Below are 20,518 nucleotides of genomic sequence, written 5' to 3'. Positions count from 1 at the left end.
AGAGACACTAACTTATTTTAAACTTCAAAGCACCTACAATACTGTTTGTACAGCCTAAGACAGAAGATGCCATCAAAGGGAGGAGACAACTGGTTCAGGAGTTTAACCTTTAGAGAAGGAATGGGGTTTGAGGCTATAGTTGTTAAATGCTTCTAAGCTGATATTTTCTAAGAGGCTGGGCAGTTTATAATTGAGGTTACCCACCTGAGACAGGAGATTTCCAGAAGCAGGACTGGGTTTATAGGTCACCAACACAGACGAAAGCTGACAGTTACCTTCATCTTTAAGAGGGACAGGGTCATGAAAGATTACATGGTAACACACTGCTGGAGGTCACTGCAGGCAAAAAACAAAGGAGAAATGCAGATTCCCCTTCCCAATTGCTTATATGATGGTGGGGACTACCGCCAAAGCCTGTCGGAAAGTCAACAAGAGGCATCGCATGATAGGACCTCTGCAGGGGTCTAGATGACTCCTTACAACATGAACTTACAAACACAGCACTGCTGCTATAGGAAACAGAGTACAACATTATTTCTTGCATGAACTAGAGAATGCTGGGCTGGGGTGAGCAGGTACCAGAATTTCTTGCTGGACAATGCAAGCTGTGTCCAGCAGGCTTTGTGTAATTGATGTTGTAGGAAGTGGAAAATGGTTAGATGTGAGGGACATCCTTCATAATATATAACCTTTAAGGTATATAACATTTATAATATATATCCTTTATCATATATAACCTTTAAGATACATAACCTTTATCTGGAGTAGCAGTGAGGGCTCTAACATGAATTAACATGATCATCATTATAAATTCCTGCTTTATATTGGAACAGCAGTTGGATCCACTGAAGTGAGACCTGCCAAAATACGGAGTGCTTGAGGACCAGCCAAGACCAGCAGGCCTAGAAGGCTGATGGCTCTGCTTTGAAATTCAGTGGTAGGATCTGAGACAATCAAGTGCTAAGCAATACACTCAAAGAGTTATCCAAGATGTGGGTCCCACCCCCTGGACCAAGGGCGCTTGTTTTGAGGCCAGATACCATGGCAGAATTTGGAAAAAATAAAGGATCTCTAATAGAGCAGGAGTGTCAGTACTATAATAGTCATAAATAAAAAATAAAACCAATTTTAAGGTGTTTTTCCACCACCAAAAAAAAGAGAAAATGCTTTTCTGCGTTGGGATGGAACTGTCTCCTGTTATCAAGAATGAGCACAAATCTAACGACTGCATCTGCCACCTCCACCTTTAGGGCTGCAGTGAGTTATCACAAGAGATCCTCTACATTCACGCTCCAGGATGCCGAGATTAACCAGGGTGTCTGAGCTCACATCGCTGTTGGGTCCTAAAGGGTGCAGAAATGCACCGGCAAAACCAGCACAGGACCACCAACATAATTGCAGCCCTGGAGACCTTAGGGGAGCTGAGAGCCAGTGTCCCTTGTCCCCGCGGTGTCATAGACAGCCCACCCGGACACACCATGTATCCATGTGTCCTGGTGTTGGTATGGCCATGAGGAAGAGTGTGAATGTGCAAGTCAGGCTTGTTTAAAGAGCAAAATCACCTTCCCCTCCTGTCAGGTCTGGCATTGAGATTTGCTGTGCCCTTGCTAAATGCTGTGGTATTATTTCCTACATTTTCCACCCACATGGCCTCAGACACATGTTCTGCCCAGGAGCTGCTCCCAGTGTTCCCAGTTGCTGGCACCTGGATGTGGCACAGACTCCCAAAGAGCTGGCCTCAGACATCCCCAAAAAGCAGGGACATCAGTGTCAGAAGTGTTCAGGACACCTACTCCACCTGCCTCATCCTGATAGCCCATGAGACAGGGGTCTCCTCAGACAGCACCAGGGGAGCCCAGTCAGGGTGTCCCTTCCTCTGAGCCTGTAATTTGGGTTCCCATCTGCCTTTGTGCCTCCGATGGCTCCTGCGATGGGCCTGGCAGCAGTCAGGACAGGGTGTTATTTGGGTTCCCTCCCACTATTGCAAGCAACATGGTATTTAACCCATAACTTAACACTGGTAAGCAGGGAAAATATCAGGCAGATCTCAGATCAGTCCAGGGACTGCAAGAAAAAAGGGAGAACTTCCCCCTGCCCCCCTGCAAAATGCACTTACCTGCATACTGTAGATATTGTGACATTCTTCTCACATCACCATTTTCTCACCCAGGTTGTACAACTTGGTGCTTTCTTAGTATATGGCATCTCATAAGGCTTTTTCTTGGCTGCACCTTCAGCACCGAGCTCTGCTGCAGCGAGAACCCAGCCTGGGAGAACACGTTACTCACAGAGCCGAGCGGGGAGGACAGTTCATTGTATTTTTCCCTGACAATGTTTATCCCCTATTTCAAAATCCTGAAGGAGAGAGCAATATTGATCAAAATTACCTTTTTCTTCTGCAGTATTTCTTTTTCTTTCAGGCTAGCCGTAGCAGCCTGCCTGCCCTGGGCAGGGACGGAGCTGTGCTTGGGGAGCGATCCCCCAGATACCCCAAAACAGTCAGCACGGCTGGAGGGGGACCAGCAATGCCAGGATCACCACAGCACCATGCCAGCCTGACACTGATTTAGCAATCTGTGTTAGACATGGAGCTCCAGCCCTGGTCCCTGCTCTCTTTGTAGCTTGTGAACAGGCTTCAGCTGGTCCCAGTGATGCTGCTCCTCTTGCCCTAATGAGCTGAACCTGCCCCAAACCTCAGCAGATCTCTCCCCATGACTTTATAGAATTACAGAATGGTTTGGATTGGAAAGGACCTTCAAAGCTCATCTAGTCCAACAACATCTTCACCAGCTCAGGTTGCTCAGAGCCCCGTCCAGCCTGGCCTGGGATGTCTCCAGGGATGGTTCATCCACCACCTCTCTGAGCAACCTGGGCCAGTATTTCACCACTCTCAGCGTAAAAAATGGAGAATATGGTTTGGGAAGCCAGTTCATTTATATCACACCCCTGCAATAAATAATGGTTTCAGTCCTCAGGAAAGCAACAGGGCTCTGCTGAAGGAGCCTGCTCACAACACTGTCACTCAGCAGTGACCTCGTGGCCCACTTGGCTCCAAGTCCAGAGAAATGGGTTTGCATGTCTCTGGTTTCCTGTGGCCACCGCAACATCAGTTCCTTTGAGTTATTAGATCTAAAGCTGTCTCCGAGACACACACTCTCATTTACTGCATGCACGTTGTCTGAGAGGAAAACCAGAGGAAACGAGCACCCAGGGAGCAGGCAGTGGGATGGCGATGGCTTTGTCATGCATCCAGCTTGGCAAGTAGGACTGTGCTCTGGACCATCTTTGAGATGCTCCTAATGCAGCCTGGGGGTAACTGCCCCCTGTCATGAGCTCCCCAAGTTCCTGAAAGCAGGATCACATTGTATCTGCACGTGCAAAGCTCTCATCAGCAGTACAGGACTGAAGGCTACTTGGTAGTGTTTTTGTTGAAATAGTACCTGTTGCCAGGACTTTTAGAGATTTAATTTCTGCTAATCCTAAATAAAGAGTCCTCAGTACTTGAATTGCCTACTAAGTGAGTCGGGGGAAAAGTTTGATTCTGATGCCAGAGAGGAGACAGAAATCCCCACTGTAAGGAAGGAAAAGCTGAGCAGTGTGTGCAAGACAGGCAGTAAGAGAAGCGGCGAGAAAACACCCCTGTGGGAAAGCTCCTGCACCAGGGAGAGACAGAAACGCACACGCTGGACTTGTGGGGAGGGAGAAACTGCTTGCACGGTGGCCAAGGAACAATCAGACGGTGACAAATACTTCTTCAGGGTAACAGCTTTGTCCTTGCTGTGTATACGAATGGCTGAGATCAACATTGCAAAACACAATCCTTTCCTTTGACACCAAGTACACAGGATACAGTAATTACAGGCAAAATATTTTCACCCCTCGCTCTCCTCCTGAGAGAGCCCCTTTTCAAAGCAGAAGTGCACTGCGTTTCTACAGCAATAAGCTGCTTTCTGAGAGCAAGAACAGGGACTAGACATTTGGGGGAAATGGCTTTTCTCAGCTACCTGATAGCTGAGGCAATTAAAAGAATATTAAACTGACATTTCTAACTTGCAGTGTAAGAGAGATGTGCAGTAGTGAAATAATTAAAAGTTACTGTTGGGAACATCCTGTTCTCACTCATCTCTTATGAGGAACAAAAGGCCAAGAAGCATTTCTTCCCTTTTTTTTTTTTCATTTATTTCTTGATAATTAATTGCTAGTTATTGCTGCATCCCCAAATGCCAGAACCCAAGGGTTTTTCAAATGGCAACAAAGATATCCAAGCCCCAGGATGCTCTTCACATGAGCCTCACGCTTCTTGACACAACCCCAAGTCACCCTGGCCCTCTCATCATTACCTCCAGCCTACACTTCAGCCCATCAACCAAGGGCACCTGTCTCTGGCCCTTCCTTCCACCGCTTCTGCTACGCCAGGTTCATTTGCAGGAGACAACACTACTACAGGAAAATATCTGATGTTTCCAGAATCAGAGTATCCCCAGATTTTAGTCTCTGTTATGCACAGTGAGGCTGAGTATACCCTGGGCTGGCATTTAGCACTGGTCTTCTGGAAGGGAGAAGAGGGTTCTGTGGGGTTTTAGGATGAGCACCCCCTTTGCCCACAAGGAGGGATGAAGCCCAGAACCATAGTGGGTATGTGCTTCTCCAGAGTCTGTATCACTCTGCATCAGCCTGTCCGACCTCCTGAACATCAGCTTTTCCAGGACGGGTTTAGGGACTAGTCTGGAAGAAAAAGGAAAGCGCACACCAGGCTGACTCCATCATTTCCACTGCCGGGGCGGTGGTCATGTTTTATAGGTCTCTATGAAGTGAGTCAGCAGAATCTTCCCAAGACAAAACCTTTACGACACCTAAAACTCTTCCTCAAGGGTGTTCCCTGATGAAAGAAGCAAAAAAAAAGCAATTATAGCAAACTGTGCAACAAAAAGGAATTCATGGCAAAAGACAGGTGAGTACACAATGCACTTAGCAAGGCTCCACACTGGAAATTGCTAAAAGCCCCCCAAAACTGCTTCCCTCTTTTTAGAACATGAATAAAACAGATTAAGCTAGGACTCCCCTCACTCAGACGTGGCTATCTTCTGTCTCAATGGCACCAAGAAATCACATCAATTTGACGGAGCTGTCCTTGTTTCCAGACCGGAGAGGGGCAGAGGTCTGTCACCTTCCCGCCTCAGTGGGTGAGACATTCCCACCAACATTGCTGCCAGCGTGACACCCCTGCGCTTTGGAAGGATGTCCCACATGTTGCTTCTGGATTTCCTGCTTTGTCCTTTATGGTGGCAAAAACCTGCTGAAGAGCTGAGGCCTGCTCCCAGACCACCTGGCCATACAGTGCTACTGAAGGCACGTAAATATATCTGTAAATGAAGATATATAAATGTGCTTGTAATAAAAAGTGCTTGTATTATAACAGTATTGTAGCTGTCAAGGATATGGGGAACCTATTAAAGCTTTATTTTTCACTCTTGCACTGATTACTGCCTGATCATTACAAACTGGATGCTGTGCCATAGTACACAAACAGAAAAGGAAATAATGTAGTGAAAATTTGGGATACCCTTTGTGTTTACATGTACTCCCATGTCCTGGAGCTATTTTAAAGTTGCTGTTACATCTCAAGTGAATACACAGGCCGCCAATCTCACAGCTCTCTGATAAGGAAGCACCTCCCAAAGCACGACATGAAAAACATCCCTAGGCCGCTGGATTTGGTGCCAGCGGCTGAGGCAGTGGGGTGTAAGTGCCCAGATTCTGCCACAGTGCCCCAAACACAGCCGTGCTTTCTGGCAAGGTCAGCTTTCACCCAGCAAAAACACTTCCACGGGGTTGCATGGAACCACATTACAGAATACAGACTCTCCTCAATGCAGAAGTCAATGTTTCCTGTTTTGTTTTGTTTTTTCTCAGTATCCTGGGGCAAACCATTTTGTACAGCCAGACTTCTACAAGTGAGTTCATCTTCTTTGCTAATAAGTAAGGTATAAATACACAATCTAGCTAACAACTGGTCTAAGAGCTTCTTAAATGCGAGTACTAAGACATACATACTAGCAATCTTCCCAAGAGGTCCCATGAGGAAGGTCAGTTAGGTCCCACTTTAATCTCGGGTTCTGGGAAATCGAATGCTGTATTGTCACTTCTCCCAATTCCCTTTACCAAGCAATGAAAACATGTCATCCATCACTCACATTTCTTACCAAGCAAAAGCCTTCAGACCAAATCCTCTAACAACTGCTGACACCTCAGGTTTTAGTAGCTCTTTCTAGATTGCTATCAATTCACCAGGCAATCCAACAGAAGCCACAGAAGTCACTAAACCATCCCTGCTGACACCACCAGCAGTATTTGCAGGAGCAGCAACAACGGTCAAGGTATCAAGGAAGAAGAAAATCAGCACAACCTCTTTCAAGCAGAAAAACAGAGGCTGGGCCAGTGGGCCAGCAAAAAGGCTGATTCTTTCATGGTAAAACTCACCACAGTCAAAGAAGAACATCCTTACATCGAGGAAGATGTTTCTTTTTAAGATGTGCCTGGTAGTTACCAGGAATAGGTGTTAAATGACAAGCTGGTGGCTAGGATACCATCCTGTGATCTGTGTGTGGCTTGAGCCCAGGGACCTGTTCCTGAAGAACCAACAAAGTGTGTGCTGGTAGCTTGTATGGAAACAGATCTGCTCAGAACAAATAACTATTCCTGCTTTCAGACTTGAAGCCCTAAGCAACAATTAAGATAAAACCCTTAATGAGAAAAGGAATTGATAGCTCTGATGCTTTCTTCTAGCAGATAAACAACAGGAAAGCCATTACCAGCACATCCATCTGAGCGCACCCTCCTCTGGAAAATGACATTTCCACATAGCAGGAGGGCGCTTCAGCAGCACAGGCATCCTGCAGTGAGTTTAGAATCACAGAATCATTTTGGCTGGAAAAGACCTTTAGGATCACTGAGTCCAACTGTTAACCTAACACTGTCAAGTCCACCTCTAAACCATGTCCCTAAGGTGGGCTGCACTCTGGTCCTAGCTCTCCTTTAGGGGTTGCTTTTTCAAGATGACTCAAGCCTTACATAGGCCCACAATTCTTTAAGTTCTCAAAGCATCAGACACAGCTGGGATCACCAAAATGAAAACATTATTCCTTTCTACTTCCAGTATGTTAACCTAGTGAAATAAGATTCATTATAGGTGAGACCTCAGCCACTGTTCGTTTCCAGTCTAGAAGAAGGAAAACCCCAATGGGGCTCCTTCTACCAAAAGGAACTTTACAAGATCAGAGGCAGATCATCACGTGATGAAGCCTCACATAAAATAAAAGCTGCCCACTCCAGAGATTTCAATGTCCTTTGCTCAGATTGACACATGATGGATTGCTTAGTGCTCCCTGTTTACATCAAAGACTGCAGCTTCAGACTCCTCCATGCTGGGAGAAGGTTAACAGTGTCAGAGAAGGATGATGGTATGCAGAGGAGCAGAGAGACTGTACAGGAGTAGCTCTTCCTTTGTGCAAGGTGCTACATCCACACTCCACAAGCACGGGGATATTTACCATGCAACACTTTTGTTAACAAAGTAAGAAAACAGTACCACAGCTGCCAAGGACTGGCTGGTGATGCCAGGCCAGTGAGGGCTGGGAGTCTGCAGCACTGCAGCTGTTCTAACTTCTTAGTCTTGAGATGATTTTCCTGTGATGGAAATGAGTTGGGCAGAAGCAATATAGTGAGAGGACTGGAAAATTAGCAAAGAGCAAAGGGTATTTCTATATTTCACTGTTCACAAACACTATCCAGTGATCAAAAACACTCACACAACCGGGATCCCCTGCCTAGCTCAGCGCTCCAGCCCTCTGCCTGTGTCCAAGTGCTTTCTGTAAGGCCCAGGCAATGAGGGCCCGTGAGAGGGCCCTCTGCACAGCATCAACGGGAACAGCTTCTTCCATGGCCTCCACAGGTGTGAGTGAGCTGACAGATACACCGGCTACTCTGAAAAAAGAAAAATGACTTCTGCTGAAACCACTCACTTCAGAACCTCTCTAAGGAAGCTACGCTGTACAGCAGGTATATTTGCTCAGTATGTCCCTTTCTGTTTCAACCATGACTGGCCATGTCTGTTGTAGGCTATCAGCAACTCAGACTGACACCAGGAGAGCATCAAGGCCTGAGAGAGATTTCCAAACGTTTATAGCAAAAAGGTAAAGTGCAGGAGTGACAATCTCTGGGTTAAATTAAGCTCCAAGGGATTTCCCATAGCTTGCCCAGGAGTTAGTGGTAGTTTCTTTGAAGACGTTCAACGTGTTTTTCCTAGAAACCGTCACACATCTAATTACTCCTTTCACACATCCAAGCACTTTATATGCAAGTCAACCTTCCAGGCAAATATCTTTTTAATAACCTTTTAGATAAGCCTAGTAGTTTTCATTTCACCAACCATTTACTCTTCCCATTAAACAGATCTTTGTTCAAAACACTTTTACCATTATGCTCTTACGGGTACAAATTCCACCAAATGCTAACACCAAAAAGCAGAATAATTAGATGTTCCCAATTACCACAACTGTCTAAGTAGAACAGTCACACAACATAAAGGCGTACATAGTGCTGCAGTTTAATTGGATATCAAAACCCCCTAACAGCAAGAGCACTGCAGACCTGGGGTAGAAGCAGGATGCTGTAAAGGTGAGACTGTAGCTGACAGCTTCAACATGTAGAAGATGAGGGTGAAAAATTAACGCATGATAGCTTCTGGAACAGCTTTGTCACCATGCTATCTGCTGTCTCTCCAGGTAATTTCAGACTGTGTTGAACAGCACGGTCCCCACAGACCTCTCTTGAAGATCATTGCTTCACCACAAGTATGCTGAGGCCCTGGCACAGGTTTCCCAGAGAGGTGGTAGGTGCCCCATCCCTGGAAATGTTTGAGGCCAAGCTGGATGGGGCTCTGAGCAACCTGGTCTAGTGGAAGGTGTCCCTGCCCATGGCAGGGGGCTTGAACTAGATGATCTTTAAGGTCCCTTCCAACCCAAACCATTGTGTGATTTTATGATTTACCCACCATCTCCTTTCAGACAGAATTTTTTCCATGTGAAGATCTTTCCTCTTTGAGAGGCAAAGCAGCCCTCAGATAAGACCAACCCTTTGCTAAAGAGCCCCATCAAAAGCCCTTCAGAAACCTAAAACCATACCGAAACTACCTGCAAAGGGGAGTTTAGAGAAGTCTCACTCACAGCTGTAGTGAAGGGTCCAGAACCATCCCAGCAGAGATATCTGCATAACAAAAGTACATAATTTCAGAGATAATATAACACATCCCTAAGAAGTGGGATGCCAACCAGTTCCCTCATCTGAAAACTTTTTCAAAGGATGAAATTAAAACAATCCATTCACGATGCCAGGATAATTAGTCCCCCGTTCACAATCAAGCCGAAGTGTTGCTGCGGACAGCAGTTCAGCATGATCTGAGCCAAGGACCTCCAAGCAAACACCGCAGTATCCACAACTGTGAAACACGTGCCCAGCTGTTGGGGAAGGTGCTGAGCTGCCATCACCCACAAATGACATCACATTCAGCCCAAGTTCTGAGACACAGAGCTTGGACTTCATAGCTGTGCAGAAATCCAGGGAAACGCAACAGTCATATTTTTTTTTCTATGAAATATGCAAACAAATGGCATAATCTGTGCTTTACATTAAATAGCCTGGTAGCAAATGTAAAGGTACATTATCCCAAAGGTTTACTTTCACCCTGCTGCATAACTTCCTGTTAAACGGCAGAACGCATTAGAAAGAAATTAGTGAAATTATGGCAGCTGGCAGGGGAAAGGCAGCAAAGCTTTCTGACATAGAAAGGAAATTAGGGCTGCAGCTTAAGGACAAACTGGATATGTCTGCCACAGTAGTTAACAGTACATTAAGTGTCATTATTAAGTTTCAAAGTTAAAGAACCCCACTGACATAACTGAGGTGATACATACCCCTTTGGAAGTTACAGCCTTGGCGTATTTAGCAGGACCTGCCTGAGTCTGCAGGCCTCGTTTCTAAGGATTTTATTTTTTGCTCACCGTTTGAGTCTAAATCAAAGTGAAAAGTCCAGCGGACACTTTGGGTAGTACTCACACACACTACAGAACACGGTTTTGTTATCAGAAGCTTCCTTATTTGAGAAAACATTTAAATGAAGATGACTCCTGTGCAATGAGTAGCAAAAGTGGCTTAAATTGGGTCTTTCTCCTACTCTTTGAATTTTGTGTTCTTAAACATTTACTACTGTAATACTCGGACAGATTTAGAGTACATGGTTCCATCATAGACAAAAGTGTATCCAAATCTCTCACCCCAAGAACACGCACAATCATAGCGAAAATAAAACTCTTTCCATTATTAACAGACAATCAGCTAATCACGCCAAAGTGCATAAGGGATCAGTACTCCCTTGGATAGAAATGCTTATGAAATACAGCTGGTAACTGTTGAGTTTATTGAGGACTCTTTTGTGATTTTTTTTTTTTTAAATAACCAACATGACACTTCTCCTCCAAATTAAAGAAAAAAAAAGGAAAGAAAAACTCATCAGAAAGTAAGGAGAGAAGGGATAGAGGGGCAACTCTGGATTGTTCTGATTTAGCAAAGACCTGCAACAACAGGATCTCCAAAGCCAGTGCCAAAGAGCCATCAGACTCAAGAGGGCAGGGCCAATTTATCCAGTGACCAAGACTGCAGAGGAAAGTCTCATAGCCTGTGCATCCTTGCAAAAAGCTCAAGCTGATGCATCATCAGTTCAGCAAACCGAGACAGCGCTAGCACATGTGAGTGATTTCATTCTTTACAAGCCTCTTGTTTCATGACTCAGTGGTAATTAGGTTATTTTTTTATACAAAGCCAGTTTAATGCCAGCAAGTGCCATCTCTATAAGTTCCAGAGATCCTCATGATGCCGTGTTCCCTGACAGCCGCTACTGGGAAGCAGGTCTGGACTGGGCAGAGCACATCCAGTGCCTTCTCCAGCCCAACCGAGCAGCACTCGTTCAGGTAAGAAGCAACCAAGGAAACCACAATCATGAGTAAGCTTCAAAATTAAGATTTGTCCAACTTGTGAGTGCGTTCGTGCCTCCGTAGGGTACCTGACTCAGTGAAGCAATGACCACAGTAACTGCAAGAGTAGGGCTTCTCTCCAGTGTGGATGCGGTGATGGCGCTGGAGCGATGCCAGCCGGGTGAAGGTCCCTCCGCACTCCTCACAGTAGAAAGGACGTTCCCCAGAGTGAGTCTGCTGGTGTCTTTTCAGCCTGAGCAGCTGGACAAACGCCATGCCACATTCCTGACACTTATAGGGCTTGTCTTGCCGGTGGATCACCTTGTGTTTGGAAAGCAGGTTAGGCTTCTCAAACCCTTTGCCGCACGTTGGACAAGCATAAGGTTTATAGTCGTCTTCCTCAGATTTTTGGTTTTCTGCACAAGGCTGGTCAGCGTACTCAACGGTGTGCTGGTTACGGTGCACTACCGACCACGGGTTCCTGGCCATGCCGTTTCCCAAGATCACCATGGAACGCTCGATCTTGTGCACATTGCGCAGGTGCCTCCAGACATCAGCTGTGCGAATGAAACCCTTGTCACACTCTGGACATTTGTGTGGCCTGTCGCTGGAATGAATGAGCTTGTGCATTCGCAAATTTGCCGCACGGAAGAACTCTTTGGCACAGATGGGACATCGGTATGAGTTTTCCACGAGGTGGGTTCGCTTATGTTCCTGCAGCTCGCTTATACCCTGGAAAGAAGAACTACACTTCTTGCACCGATATGACAAAGCTTCCCCAGAGATGGGCTCCCGGTCTTCACCAAAAACAGCTGCGAGAACAGTGTTTTCATTATCATCACGTGGTCTTTTCCGTGGTTTCTTGGGCTGCTCAGAGGAACATCGCTGTAAATTTTTATCTTCACGCTGCAGGTCAAAGTCGGTACTGGTGGGGGGAAATATCCCAGCTGTACTCTTGCCTTGTTTCTGGTAATAGATCTCAGCGGTTTCTTTGTCTTCCCAATGCAACTCTGCAGGAAACTCCTGCTTACCTGAAGGTCCAGCAGAGTTACACCAAGGACTGCATGTCTGCGAGTAATTCATGTCTACCTCCTTCTGGAGGCTAGACGTGTGGCCCACCAGCTTAGTGGTCTTTCTGGAACAATTTGAAGACTTCTCACCTGTGTAACAAATGTTATTCTCAGAGTCCCAGTCCACATTCGCATCCATCCTCTGAGGCGCACGCTGTGCTCATCTGCAGCTCATCGATGATGTGTATACCAAGAGCTTCAGGTCTTTCACGGTAAAGTCCATCTCATTCTCAGCTCTCTTCATGGTCCTCCCTAGAAAATAAAATACCTATTTCATCAGTGATTTCTTCTGATATTAACAGAAGACAAAGTTATGACAGGCAAGATTTTTTCCTGATTAAAAGAATGGGACAGATTACTAGTTACTCAGTAGGAGAAACAGAATCATCTACTATTATGTATCTAGAAAATATGCCTTCAGCATACAAAACAGACTACATTTAAAGAAGTTAAATCCTCTACCATAATCCAGCCTTCACTACAAATATAAATTGATAAACCATTTCCATTTTAAATTCACCTACAGAAAAGAAACCTTCATAACTCTGGGGTGCAAACACTTGAGGTGAAGTCCTATACCACAGCTGCTCCCACCACAGGTCTTTTTCCAAAGATTCATGTTCAATCCTTGTTTTTACCTTGCTAAATACAAACTAGGAGCAGCAGTCACAAGGTGTTTTAGTTCAGAAACTAGATAGGTAATACAATGAGACCCAGAAACTGCATCAAACAACCGAAACCAAAAGCAATGTCTGGAGGGGAGGTCTGGAAAGCTCGAGAGCACCTTTAGCCTCCCATCCTGACCAGCATTATTGTAATTGTCTTGAGGATATTTGGGGTCCCTGTGCCACTACCAGCCAGCACCATGCAAAGAAGATATATGCAAGGAAAGGGATAAAAGAGCTGTCCAGAAAGCTTACTCATCATCCTCCCAGGCTCCAAAGCACAGTTTGTACTTCCCTCCAGAGGTGGTACACTGGAACAGCTTCAAATTAGCTGAGTAAACTCCATTTGCAGACCAGCCTCACTAGCAGAAAATATGCGCGCTCGGTCAGAAATACCTGAGACACAAGCTTTTATGTGAAGAAGATGCTTTCATTTATGCCCTACCAAAGCGTGGATTCACAAAAGCTTTTCTAGATTTGTCTCAGCAGCATTTGTTGGTAACAGCTCCACAAGGAGCTTTCACCCACTTGGTTTAAACTTACATTCAGGTTTAGACTTGCTACTCTAACCTCACAAAGTGTGTTTATCCCATCCTGACGGATACCGCGGCTGCTCCTCCGATCCCCACCTTCTCCTTCACACCCGCTTTTTCCGTATTGTCTTTACCCCCACTGTTTCTTCGCTTCGACTGGTTTTGTTTGGGTAAGACTTCTGGGAATATGAGCACGTATATCTATACAAACATGTATGTAAAAGCGGATACATTTCTGCATTTACATGTGTACATAAATATAAAGCTTATCTATTTAGTTTCAGTAAGTTGAAGTAGTTATAAAGGCACTATAGCAACACGCATTAAGTGAAAGGTCTTTTTCATATCTCAAAAAGCCCAGCTTCATTCAAGACACATGCTGTGCTTTCTTTTACTGTGAAACGGAAAACAAGCTGAATTAGTCGCTTTCATTACTCACTGCCTGGAACAGAATGGCTCAAGCCATCACACCCCCCACCCCGCAACTTTGACCATTACCACTGATTTAATAAGAACAGGAACCGTTCCTTACCTCCTACAAGGGGCTGAGCACCTCCAGCAGCACACCACCACCTCCCAACCCATGTAACTCATCTGCGAGTGCCTTGGCTGCAGGAAAAGAAACAACAAAACCAAAAAATTTTCAAGGGTGGCTGGCCTTGCTTGGTTTAAAACTCATGGACAAAGGCCTGTCTGGTTTCCACAGGGGTGGGGGAGTATTGAAATCCCGCTGTAAAGTTAAAAAGAATGAATAAAAATAATAAATAAAAAGGAATTAAGGTTTTTTTTTCTCCTCGGCGCAATCTCAGGCAGCACAATGGCCGGGCCCACAGTGGCCGGCAGTGCCAGCAGCGGGGAGGGACCTGGTGAAAACCACCCCCCCAAGCCAGCCCCCGCTCCGGCAACACTGAGCAGGGAACTGGGGAGACATCCCGTGGGGTCAAGCGCTGCCCTGCAGCAATTCACCGGGGGGGTTCATTTTTTCTTCCCTAAATAGCAATAAACGCGCATCTTCCCATGGAAGTTTGGCAGCGATTGGAGTTGCTTTCAGGCTTTGCTAATCAGGAAGACTCAATCCATGTCCCTGACTTCTGTGCTTCACTTCCAACTTTAATATTTCTTCACCCCAAGTGCCCAGAACCTCTCGATGATCTTAGCCAAGTCTCTCCAGGGCATTTCACAGCATCACTATTTCCTAGTGGAAGTCCTTTGCCTGATACATCTGAGTATCCTATTTGCCTTTTTCAAAACCACAGTACAGAGTCTGTAGGTGTTCTCAGGCTCCTCCCCTCCATGCCTTTATCAGCTGATAACCCACCAATATGGAGCGGAAATTCGCACAATTTCTGAAACTCGTCTCATTCTTCTATGGCTCTGCAGCTCTCCCTCCTGTTCATACTCCCTGACAGCCCATTTCACTCCCGCATGTCCATTTTTACATTCCCATCATTAAAACAACTGCTCGACACGGGCCATCCAAGGTGCAATCCCCGCAGCAGCACTGATGGGAAACTCCCAACAGCTTCTGTTCAACCAGTGACTCGGTCCCCTTGGCACTCTGCATTTGTCCCTTCATTATCACGCAGACCAGTCCTGTGTTTTCCACAGTCAAAATACTTTCCAACATCACTGTGCAATCTTGCAGAGGTTGCTCCTGCACATAACGCTGCAGTGCACTGCACACCGGGCAGCTAAACAAAACTCTCACTTTTGCAAATGGGCTTCTGCAATTAACACCAAATGCAGAACTGAAATTAAAAATGAAAAAGAGTGTGCATTACTAGCAAAATATGCAAATGTAGTATATAAAAACGTCCAATGTTCTGCTTTTTGGTGATCTCACAGATCTCTAAAAATGAACATGAAACCAGAAACTACTCTGCTGGGAGCTGAGGGTGAGGAAAATAAATGTACCAACTCATTTCACACAGAAAAGCAAGCCACTTTCAAGAGCACAGTAAGTGGCAGTTCAGCTTCCTCAGATGAGGCAGTTAAAAAATAAATTAGCAACATTCCTTTAACAACAGTCCTTGAATCCATGAGAAAACCACATGCTGCTCAGGACGGTGAACCTTGCAAAGAAAGAACCATCATTCCAACTCTCACAAACTAGATAAAAAACCTCAGATCATTTTCATTATTTTTATTATAGTTTTTCTGAATATAAAATTCTTAGATGTTTCTTACTGCACTGCAGTAGCTGGGCAGGGGAAAGGTTTCCTTCCACCTAGCCCCAAGACACACAAATCACCTACCCCTTCCGCCTCCCTTCTGAAGGACAAGGACACAACCCTCCCCTGGGTTCATCAGTTCTCATCAGGAAAACTCCAGTGACATATAAGCACATTCAGCACCAGTATCTCCATAGCCAAGCACACTTGTGTGGGGTGCAGGTGATAAATGGCCATTTTCTAAAAATCCAAATCATGATTTATTACAACTAATGCATTAAAACACGAGAGGATGTATGGAAAGACGAATTAGTCATTCTGGCCAGTGACACTCCCGCAAAACCAGCCTAGAGGGTGATGATAATACAGACAACAACACTGTAACTTGGAGATCATGTGTGCATGAAAGCTCTAAATTTAACATGTCAACCTCAGAAGTGGAGATGCCCAGATAAGTCCACTAGTCCTGATCATATCCACCAGCTGCACATCTCTGTAGACTTCAACCTGATACAACAGCAGTATTTCCTCCTGCAGTTGCAAAGGAATGGCCTTGTGTCAGCAAACAATGCTGTTCCTCACAGGGATTGTGTAAGAAATTATCAAAGTATCTGCAGAGGTGGGTTCCAGATCCTCCTCATCCTCAAAAGCATCAATAGGGACGATGCTTTCATGATCCTCAGTTATCCTCTCTTGAGGTTACTCGGAGTGTTCAGGGGAAAAGCATTCTGAACATTCATCTTCACACTGCAGGTCAGAGTTTTGGGGTTGGTTGAACTGTGCTTCTGGTAGGAAGTTTCAAAGGTCTCCTCTTCAGTGCACTGCAGTTCTAGATGGATTTTCTGTCAGACTGAAGATCTAGCAGGATGTACCCAGACTAGAAGGTGACGAGTAATCTTCCTCCAGCTGCAGACTGGCTTTGCAGCCCACCCTTTCTGAGGCTTGTCTGGAACCACCCGAGTGTTCTTCACCTGTGCGACAACCATTGTTAACAGAAATCAAATCCACCATACAGTGCTTACTTGTTAGCAATTGTGGAGACAGGCAGTGCGAAGTCCTGGGACCTCCCATGGTTGACTTCTTTCATGTCAGCTTCCTTGGAAAAGAAACAAAAATTTCATTATCTGCCAGGCAAAGCTAGCATTTAAGACATCAGTTTAATTGAAAAGACTTTAGTAGTAATAAATAATGCAGAACACTCCAAATGGTGTCTCCTGGGCTAGATCAAGGACTCAGGGCAACTCTATTCAGTGCATCGTGTCTTCTGTTGTTGACGCAAGATGAGACAGAAAAGGGCTCCTATGGCAAGGTAATAAAACCAGTATGTACACACCCCAACACTTAAGACTGACAAAAGTGTCAACACAGTAATAAAATTCATGAGCACAGACCTAAAACCAGCCTCTTGCTTTCAGTAATGAAGAACAGGCCACTTTACTAATGTTTCCCTTTTAACCTAAAATAAAAAATGAATTTTGGTGGTCTTGCCTCATGTACATTAGTCTTCAGACAAATGTACTTAGCTCTATCAAGTTCCAGATATTTTAATTTTTCCTCCTAATACCAAGGTATTTAGAATGTAGTCTGCCTGCTATTTCATCTGTTGTATTTATGAACACATGATTTCATTAAATTCTGCATTCTGAGCCTTTCCCATCAGCCTTGATGATTTATTCCAGCACACAAAAAAAACAGGTTGCAATCCTCAAGCAGGAAGCAAAAAAATAAGTGAAACATCTATCTTTTACAGTATGTGATCCCTATTAAAATTACATCATTGGTGCTTTGTACTCATCCTACATTTATATTCCAAACACATGTATACAGATCCCAAATCCTTCTTTTTCTTTACGCTACCTCAATTTTGTGTTTTAAGTGCGAGGAGTCTGTCAGATCAGTATCTGTAATCTATTGTTAGATCCGCTTTGGAGTAATTTTTAATTTATTATTATTTTGCTTTAAGGATTAGACTCTACACTCATGTTTCTGTCCAGTTTTCTAAAAAGTGCAAACTTACTTGCCATCCATTGAACTCTGAGCAGCTCCATTTCACTGGCATAAGTTTGTGCAAAATCCTTTTCCTTTGGAGACCATTTTTAAGTGCCTTTCTTTTTTTTAAATCAGCTTTTCCTAGTACCTTCCTCTTCTATCAAAGACAAAGCTTAGACTCTGGGGTTTTAATTTCTTTTTACGAGGTGGCATTCCTGTTTAAATAAACCATAGCACGGTCTTTTGTTATTAGTCTGAACGGCACTGGCTGATCAAGTCACCACTCCCCCTCTGAAAGAGTTGAAGTTTTAAGCTCCCTCAATGAGAGTTTAAAATATTTTATGAAGGGTTTAAAAATCACATCCCATCAAATTTGAATTTTTACTGACCACGTAGGTTTCTCCCCCAGCTTTGTTTTAGGACTGTCACAAACACTTTAAATACCCAAGAGCTTCAGAATCTTTTACATAAAACAACAACAGAAAAAAACAAGTAGTTTTCTTCTAAGTAGGAGCTAAATTCAACACGACTTAACTGATATTTGGTTGAAGCTTGGACTTTTAACTCCGCAGGGGAAGGATGGGCTGTCTTTAGCACACTGAAGCCTGGTGAAAGTCTAACAATAGCTGTTTGCAGTTAGAGATATTGAATTTTGCAAGACCACCACCAGAGCTGATTGCACCCCACGCTACAGCTACAGCGAGGGAGAGCGAGCAGCCAACACTCCAGCAGTAGCCTGCTGAGACAGCGATCAAAACAGAGTTCAGGATCTCTGATGCTGTTCTCTCTCAAATCACCTGGAGCAGGGCATCGTTCCACTGCCTCTAGCCAGCTCCAGCCTGTTAGCGTAACATGCTTTTTCCTGTGAGGCTTGCCAGGATCCTCAAGGTCTTTGGGTCCCAGTCAACTGCCATCTCACAAACAACACATTTGGAAGAAAGAACACATTGAGAAAACAAGTCCTAACCACGGTTACAAAATCTAGAGTCAAGCTGTGAAGAACATGGAACAATTAACAGGAAGAAAGAAACTAAGCAAGGACTGCATGAAGCAGGCTACTTGAGTAATAATTTTCTGACGTGATTTAGTTTCTCAAACTTTCGTTTTCCTTTAAACATTTTGATCCAGATGGTCAGCAAATTTCTATGCAAAACTACTGTCAGATTTTGCAAACACCCCCAGCCCAACTCTGACCGCTCAATTCCAGTGCTGAACGTGCAAGACCGTAAAGGAGTCCGCAAAGCAACAACTTGACCCTTACGGTACAGAACAGAAGGTGCATATGCAAGAACATCCAATCCCTATTGCTTCCTGCAAAGACTGGCCATGGTTTTAGACACGTATCTGTTAAATGCACATGTACGTTACAGGTGCTCAGTTCTGAAAAGCCACAGAACGCACACATGAGCTTGTTAGAGGAGAAACTCATAACTGCTAACAGTTATCTCAATAACCCTTGGTCTGTACTTACTTGTTTTTATTGTAACTCTCGGTTGAGTCAGAAAAGCGGTTGACAATTGGTGCAAATAACCATTCAACATAAAGGATATTTACTGGAGTAACTCATTAGGTGTAAGTGGGATGTTTTTAGAGGTGCCCCAGGAAAACACACACCCTCTGTAAGTTTTTGATTAAAAAGGAAACCGAGTGAGCGGTTCTGACTGAAACACGGCACGACACCCGAGACACCACAGAGCCCCCTGAGGGGAGCTCCCCAGCCCCTTCGCCCCTCTCTCCTCCCAGGGCAGAAGGGCGATGGCCATGAGGGAGCTCACACCGTCCGCAGCCCAGCCCTCCCCGCCGCCCGCACCCCCTCACCGTGAACGGCGGGGCCGGGCCGTGTGCTGCCCCCCGCGGCGGTCCCGGCCCCGCAAGCGGAGCAGTGGCGGCCGCCGCGTTCCCCCCGCGCCGGGCGAGGGCAGCGGCGTTCAGGGCCCAGCCCCGCCGGCTGCCGCCATGCTGCGCCGGGACCGCCGCGGGGAGGAGGGAGACACACTGCCCCGGCTGATGACGAACAATAGCCCCGCCCCTTCCTGACGGACAGCTCCTGCCGCCAATCGGCGGCCGCAGCTCGGCGGTCGGGCAGCGCCTGCGTCATCAGCTGGGGCGGTTTGTTGGTGCTGAAAGCCTCGGTGACTGGCAGAGCGGGAGAGTGGCCCTAGTCACACCGCAGTGACACAGAGAGCAATGCCAGCCCCGTTACACCCTCAGTGACACACAGAGCAAGACCAGCCCCTGTTACACCCTCAGTGACACACAGAGCAAGACCAGCCCCTGTTACACCCTCAGTGGCACACAGAGCAAGACCAGCCCCTGTTACACCCTCAGTGACACACAGAGCAAGACCAGCCCCTGTTACACCCTCAGTGACACACAGAGCAAGACCAGCCCCTGTTACACCCTCAGTGGCACACAGAGCAAGACCAGCCCCTGTTACACCCTCAGTGGCACACAGACCAGAGACCAGCCCCTGTCACGCCCCAGTGACACCCAAACCAGAGACCAGCCCCTGTCACACCCCCAGTGACACCCAAACCAGAGACCAGCCCCTGTCACACCCTCAGTGTGATTGACATAGTCAGGGACCAGCCTTGTCACTCTCCCAGTGTGAGTGATGCTCTGGGGCTGCCCCGCCGCCACACACACCCGGTGTCACTGCACAGCCGGGGACCAGCCCCAGTGTGACTTATATACTGCGAAATGCCTCGTCAGAGCACTAAGGTCCCCAAAACGAATAGAAGTGTCCTGTTCAAGCCCACCTGCTCCATCCTTCTCCAAAACCCACCCATCAGGTTGGAAGGATGTTTGTCTGCTGGAGGTCTTAAAAATAAATGCTTAAATGCTCACAAAATCCTTAATTGCCAGCTGAACACTGATCACTGTAACACGGTTAAGGATGCTGAGGTGCAGTTTGACACAGCTCCTCTTCCTGTGTCTCATCCCAACTTCGTGCTGACAACCTGCATCCCAGCTTCCCGAGATTCCCCCCCTGCTCTTCATAAGAGTCTTACACAGGTCCAACAATTCCAGGGACAACTTGTTCCTAATCGAAAGTCATGGCAT

General features: G+C 45.8%; 1 protein-coding gene across 14 annotated transcripts; it reads right to left on the bottom strand.

Moving 5' to 3' along the window:
- Nucleotides 1–10,451: 10,451 nt before the first annotated feature.
- On the bottom strand, nt 10,452–19,471 carry LOC102083662 (zinc finger protein 729). Of its 14 annotated transcripts, XM_065071836.1 has the most exons (7): nt 19,274–19,471; nt 18,927–19,072; nt 18,253–18,369; nt 17,484–17,670; nt 16,489–16,562; nt 13,828–13,904; nt 10,452–12,349 (listed from the first exon to the last, which is right to left on the bottom strand). In XM_065071836.1, the coding sequence occupies exon 7, from the start codon at nt 12,234–12,236 to the stop codon at nt 11,070–11,072; it is 1,167 nt and encodes a 388-aa protein (XP_064927908.1). In that variant the 5' UTR covers nt 12,237–12,349; nt 13,828–13,904; nt 16,489–16,562; nt 17,484–17,670; nt 18,253–18,369; nt 18,927–19,072; nt 19,274–19,471; the 3' UTR covers nt 10,452–11,069. The 14 variants fall into 14 exon arrangements, with proteins under 14 accessions (XP_064927908.1, XP_064927910.1, XP_064927914.1 ...); XM_065071838.1 differs by lacking the exon at nt 18,927–19,072; XM_065071842.1 differs by lacking the exon at nt 19,274–19,471 and having other exon boundaries at nt 13,828–14,025; nt 18,927–19,267.
- Nucleotides 19,472–20,518: the final 1,047 nt, after the last annotated feature.

Source organism: Columba livia, chromosome 8 (assembly GCF_036013475.1).
Source record: "Columba livia isolate bColLiv1 breed racing homer chromosome 8, bColLiv1.pat.W.v2, whole genome shotgun sequence".
NCBI classification, from domain to species: domain Eukaryota; kingdom Metazoa; phylum Chordata; class Aves; order Columbiformes; family Columbidae; genus Columba; species Columba livia.
The sequence above is the reverse complement of the archived record's forward strand: the minus strand, read 5'-3'. Positions and strand labels throughout refer to the sequence as shown.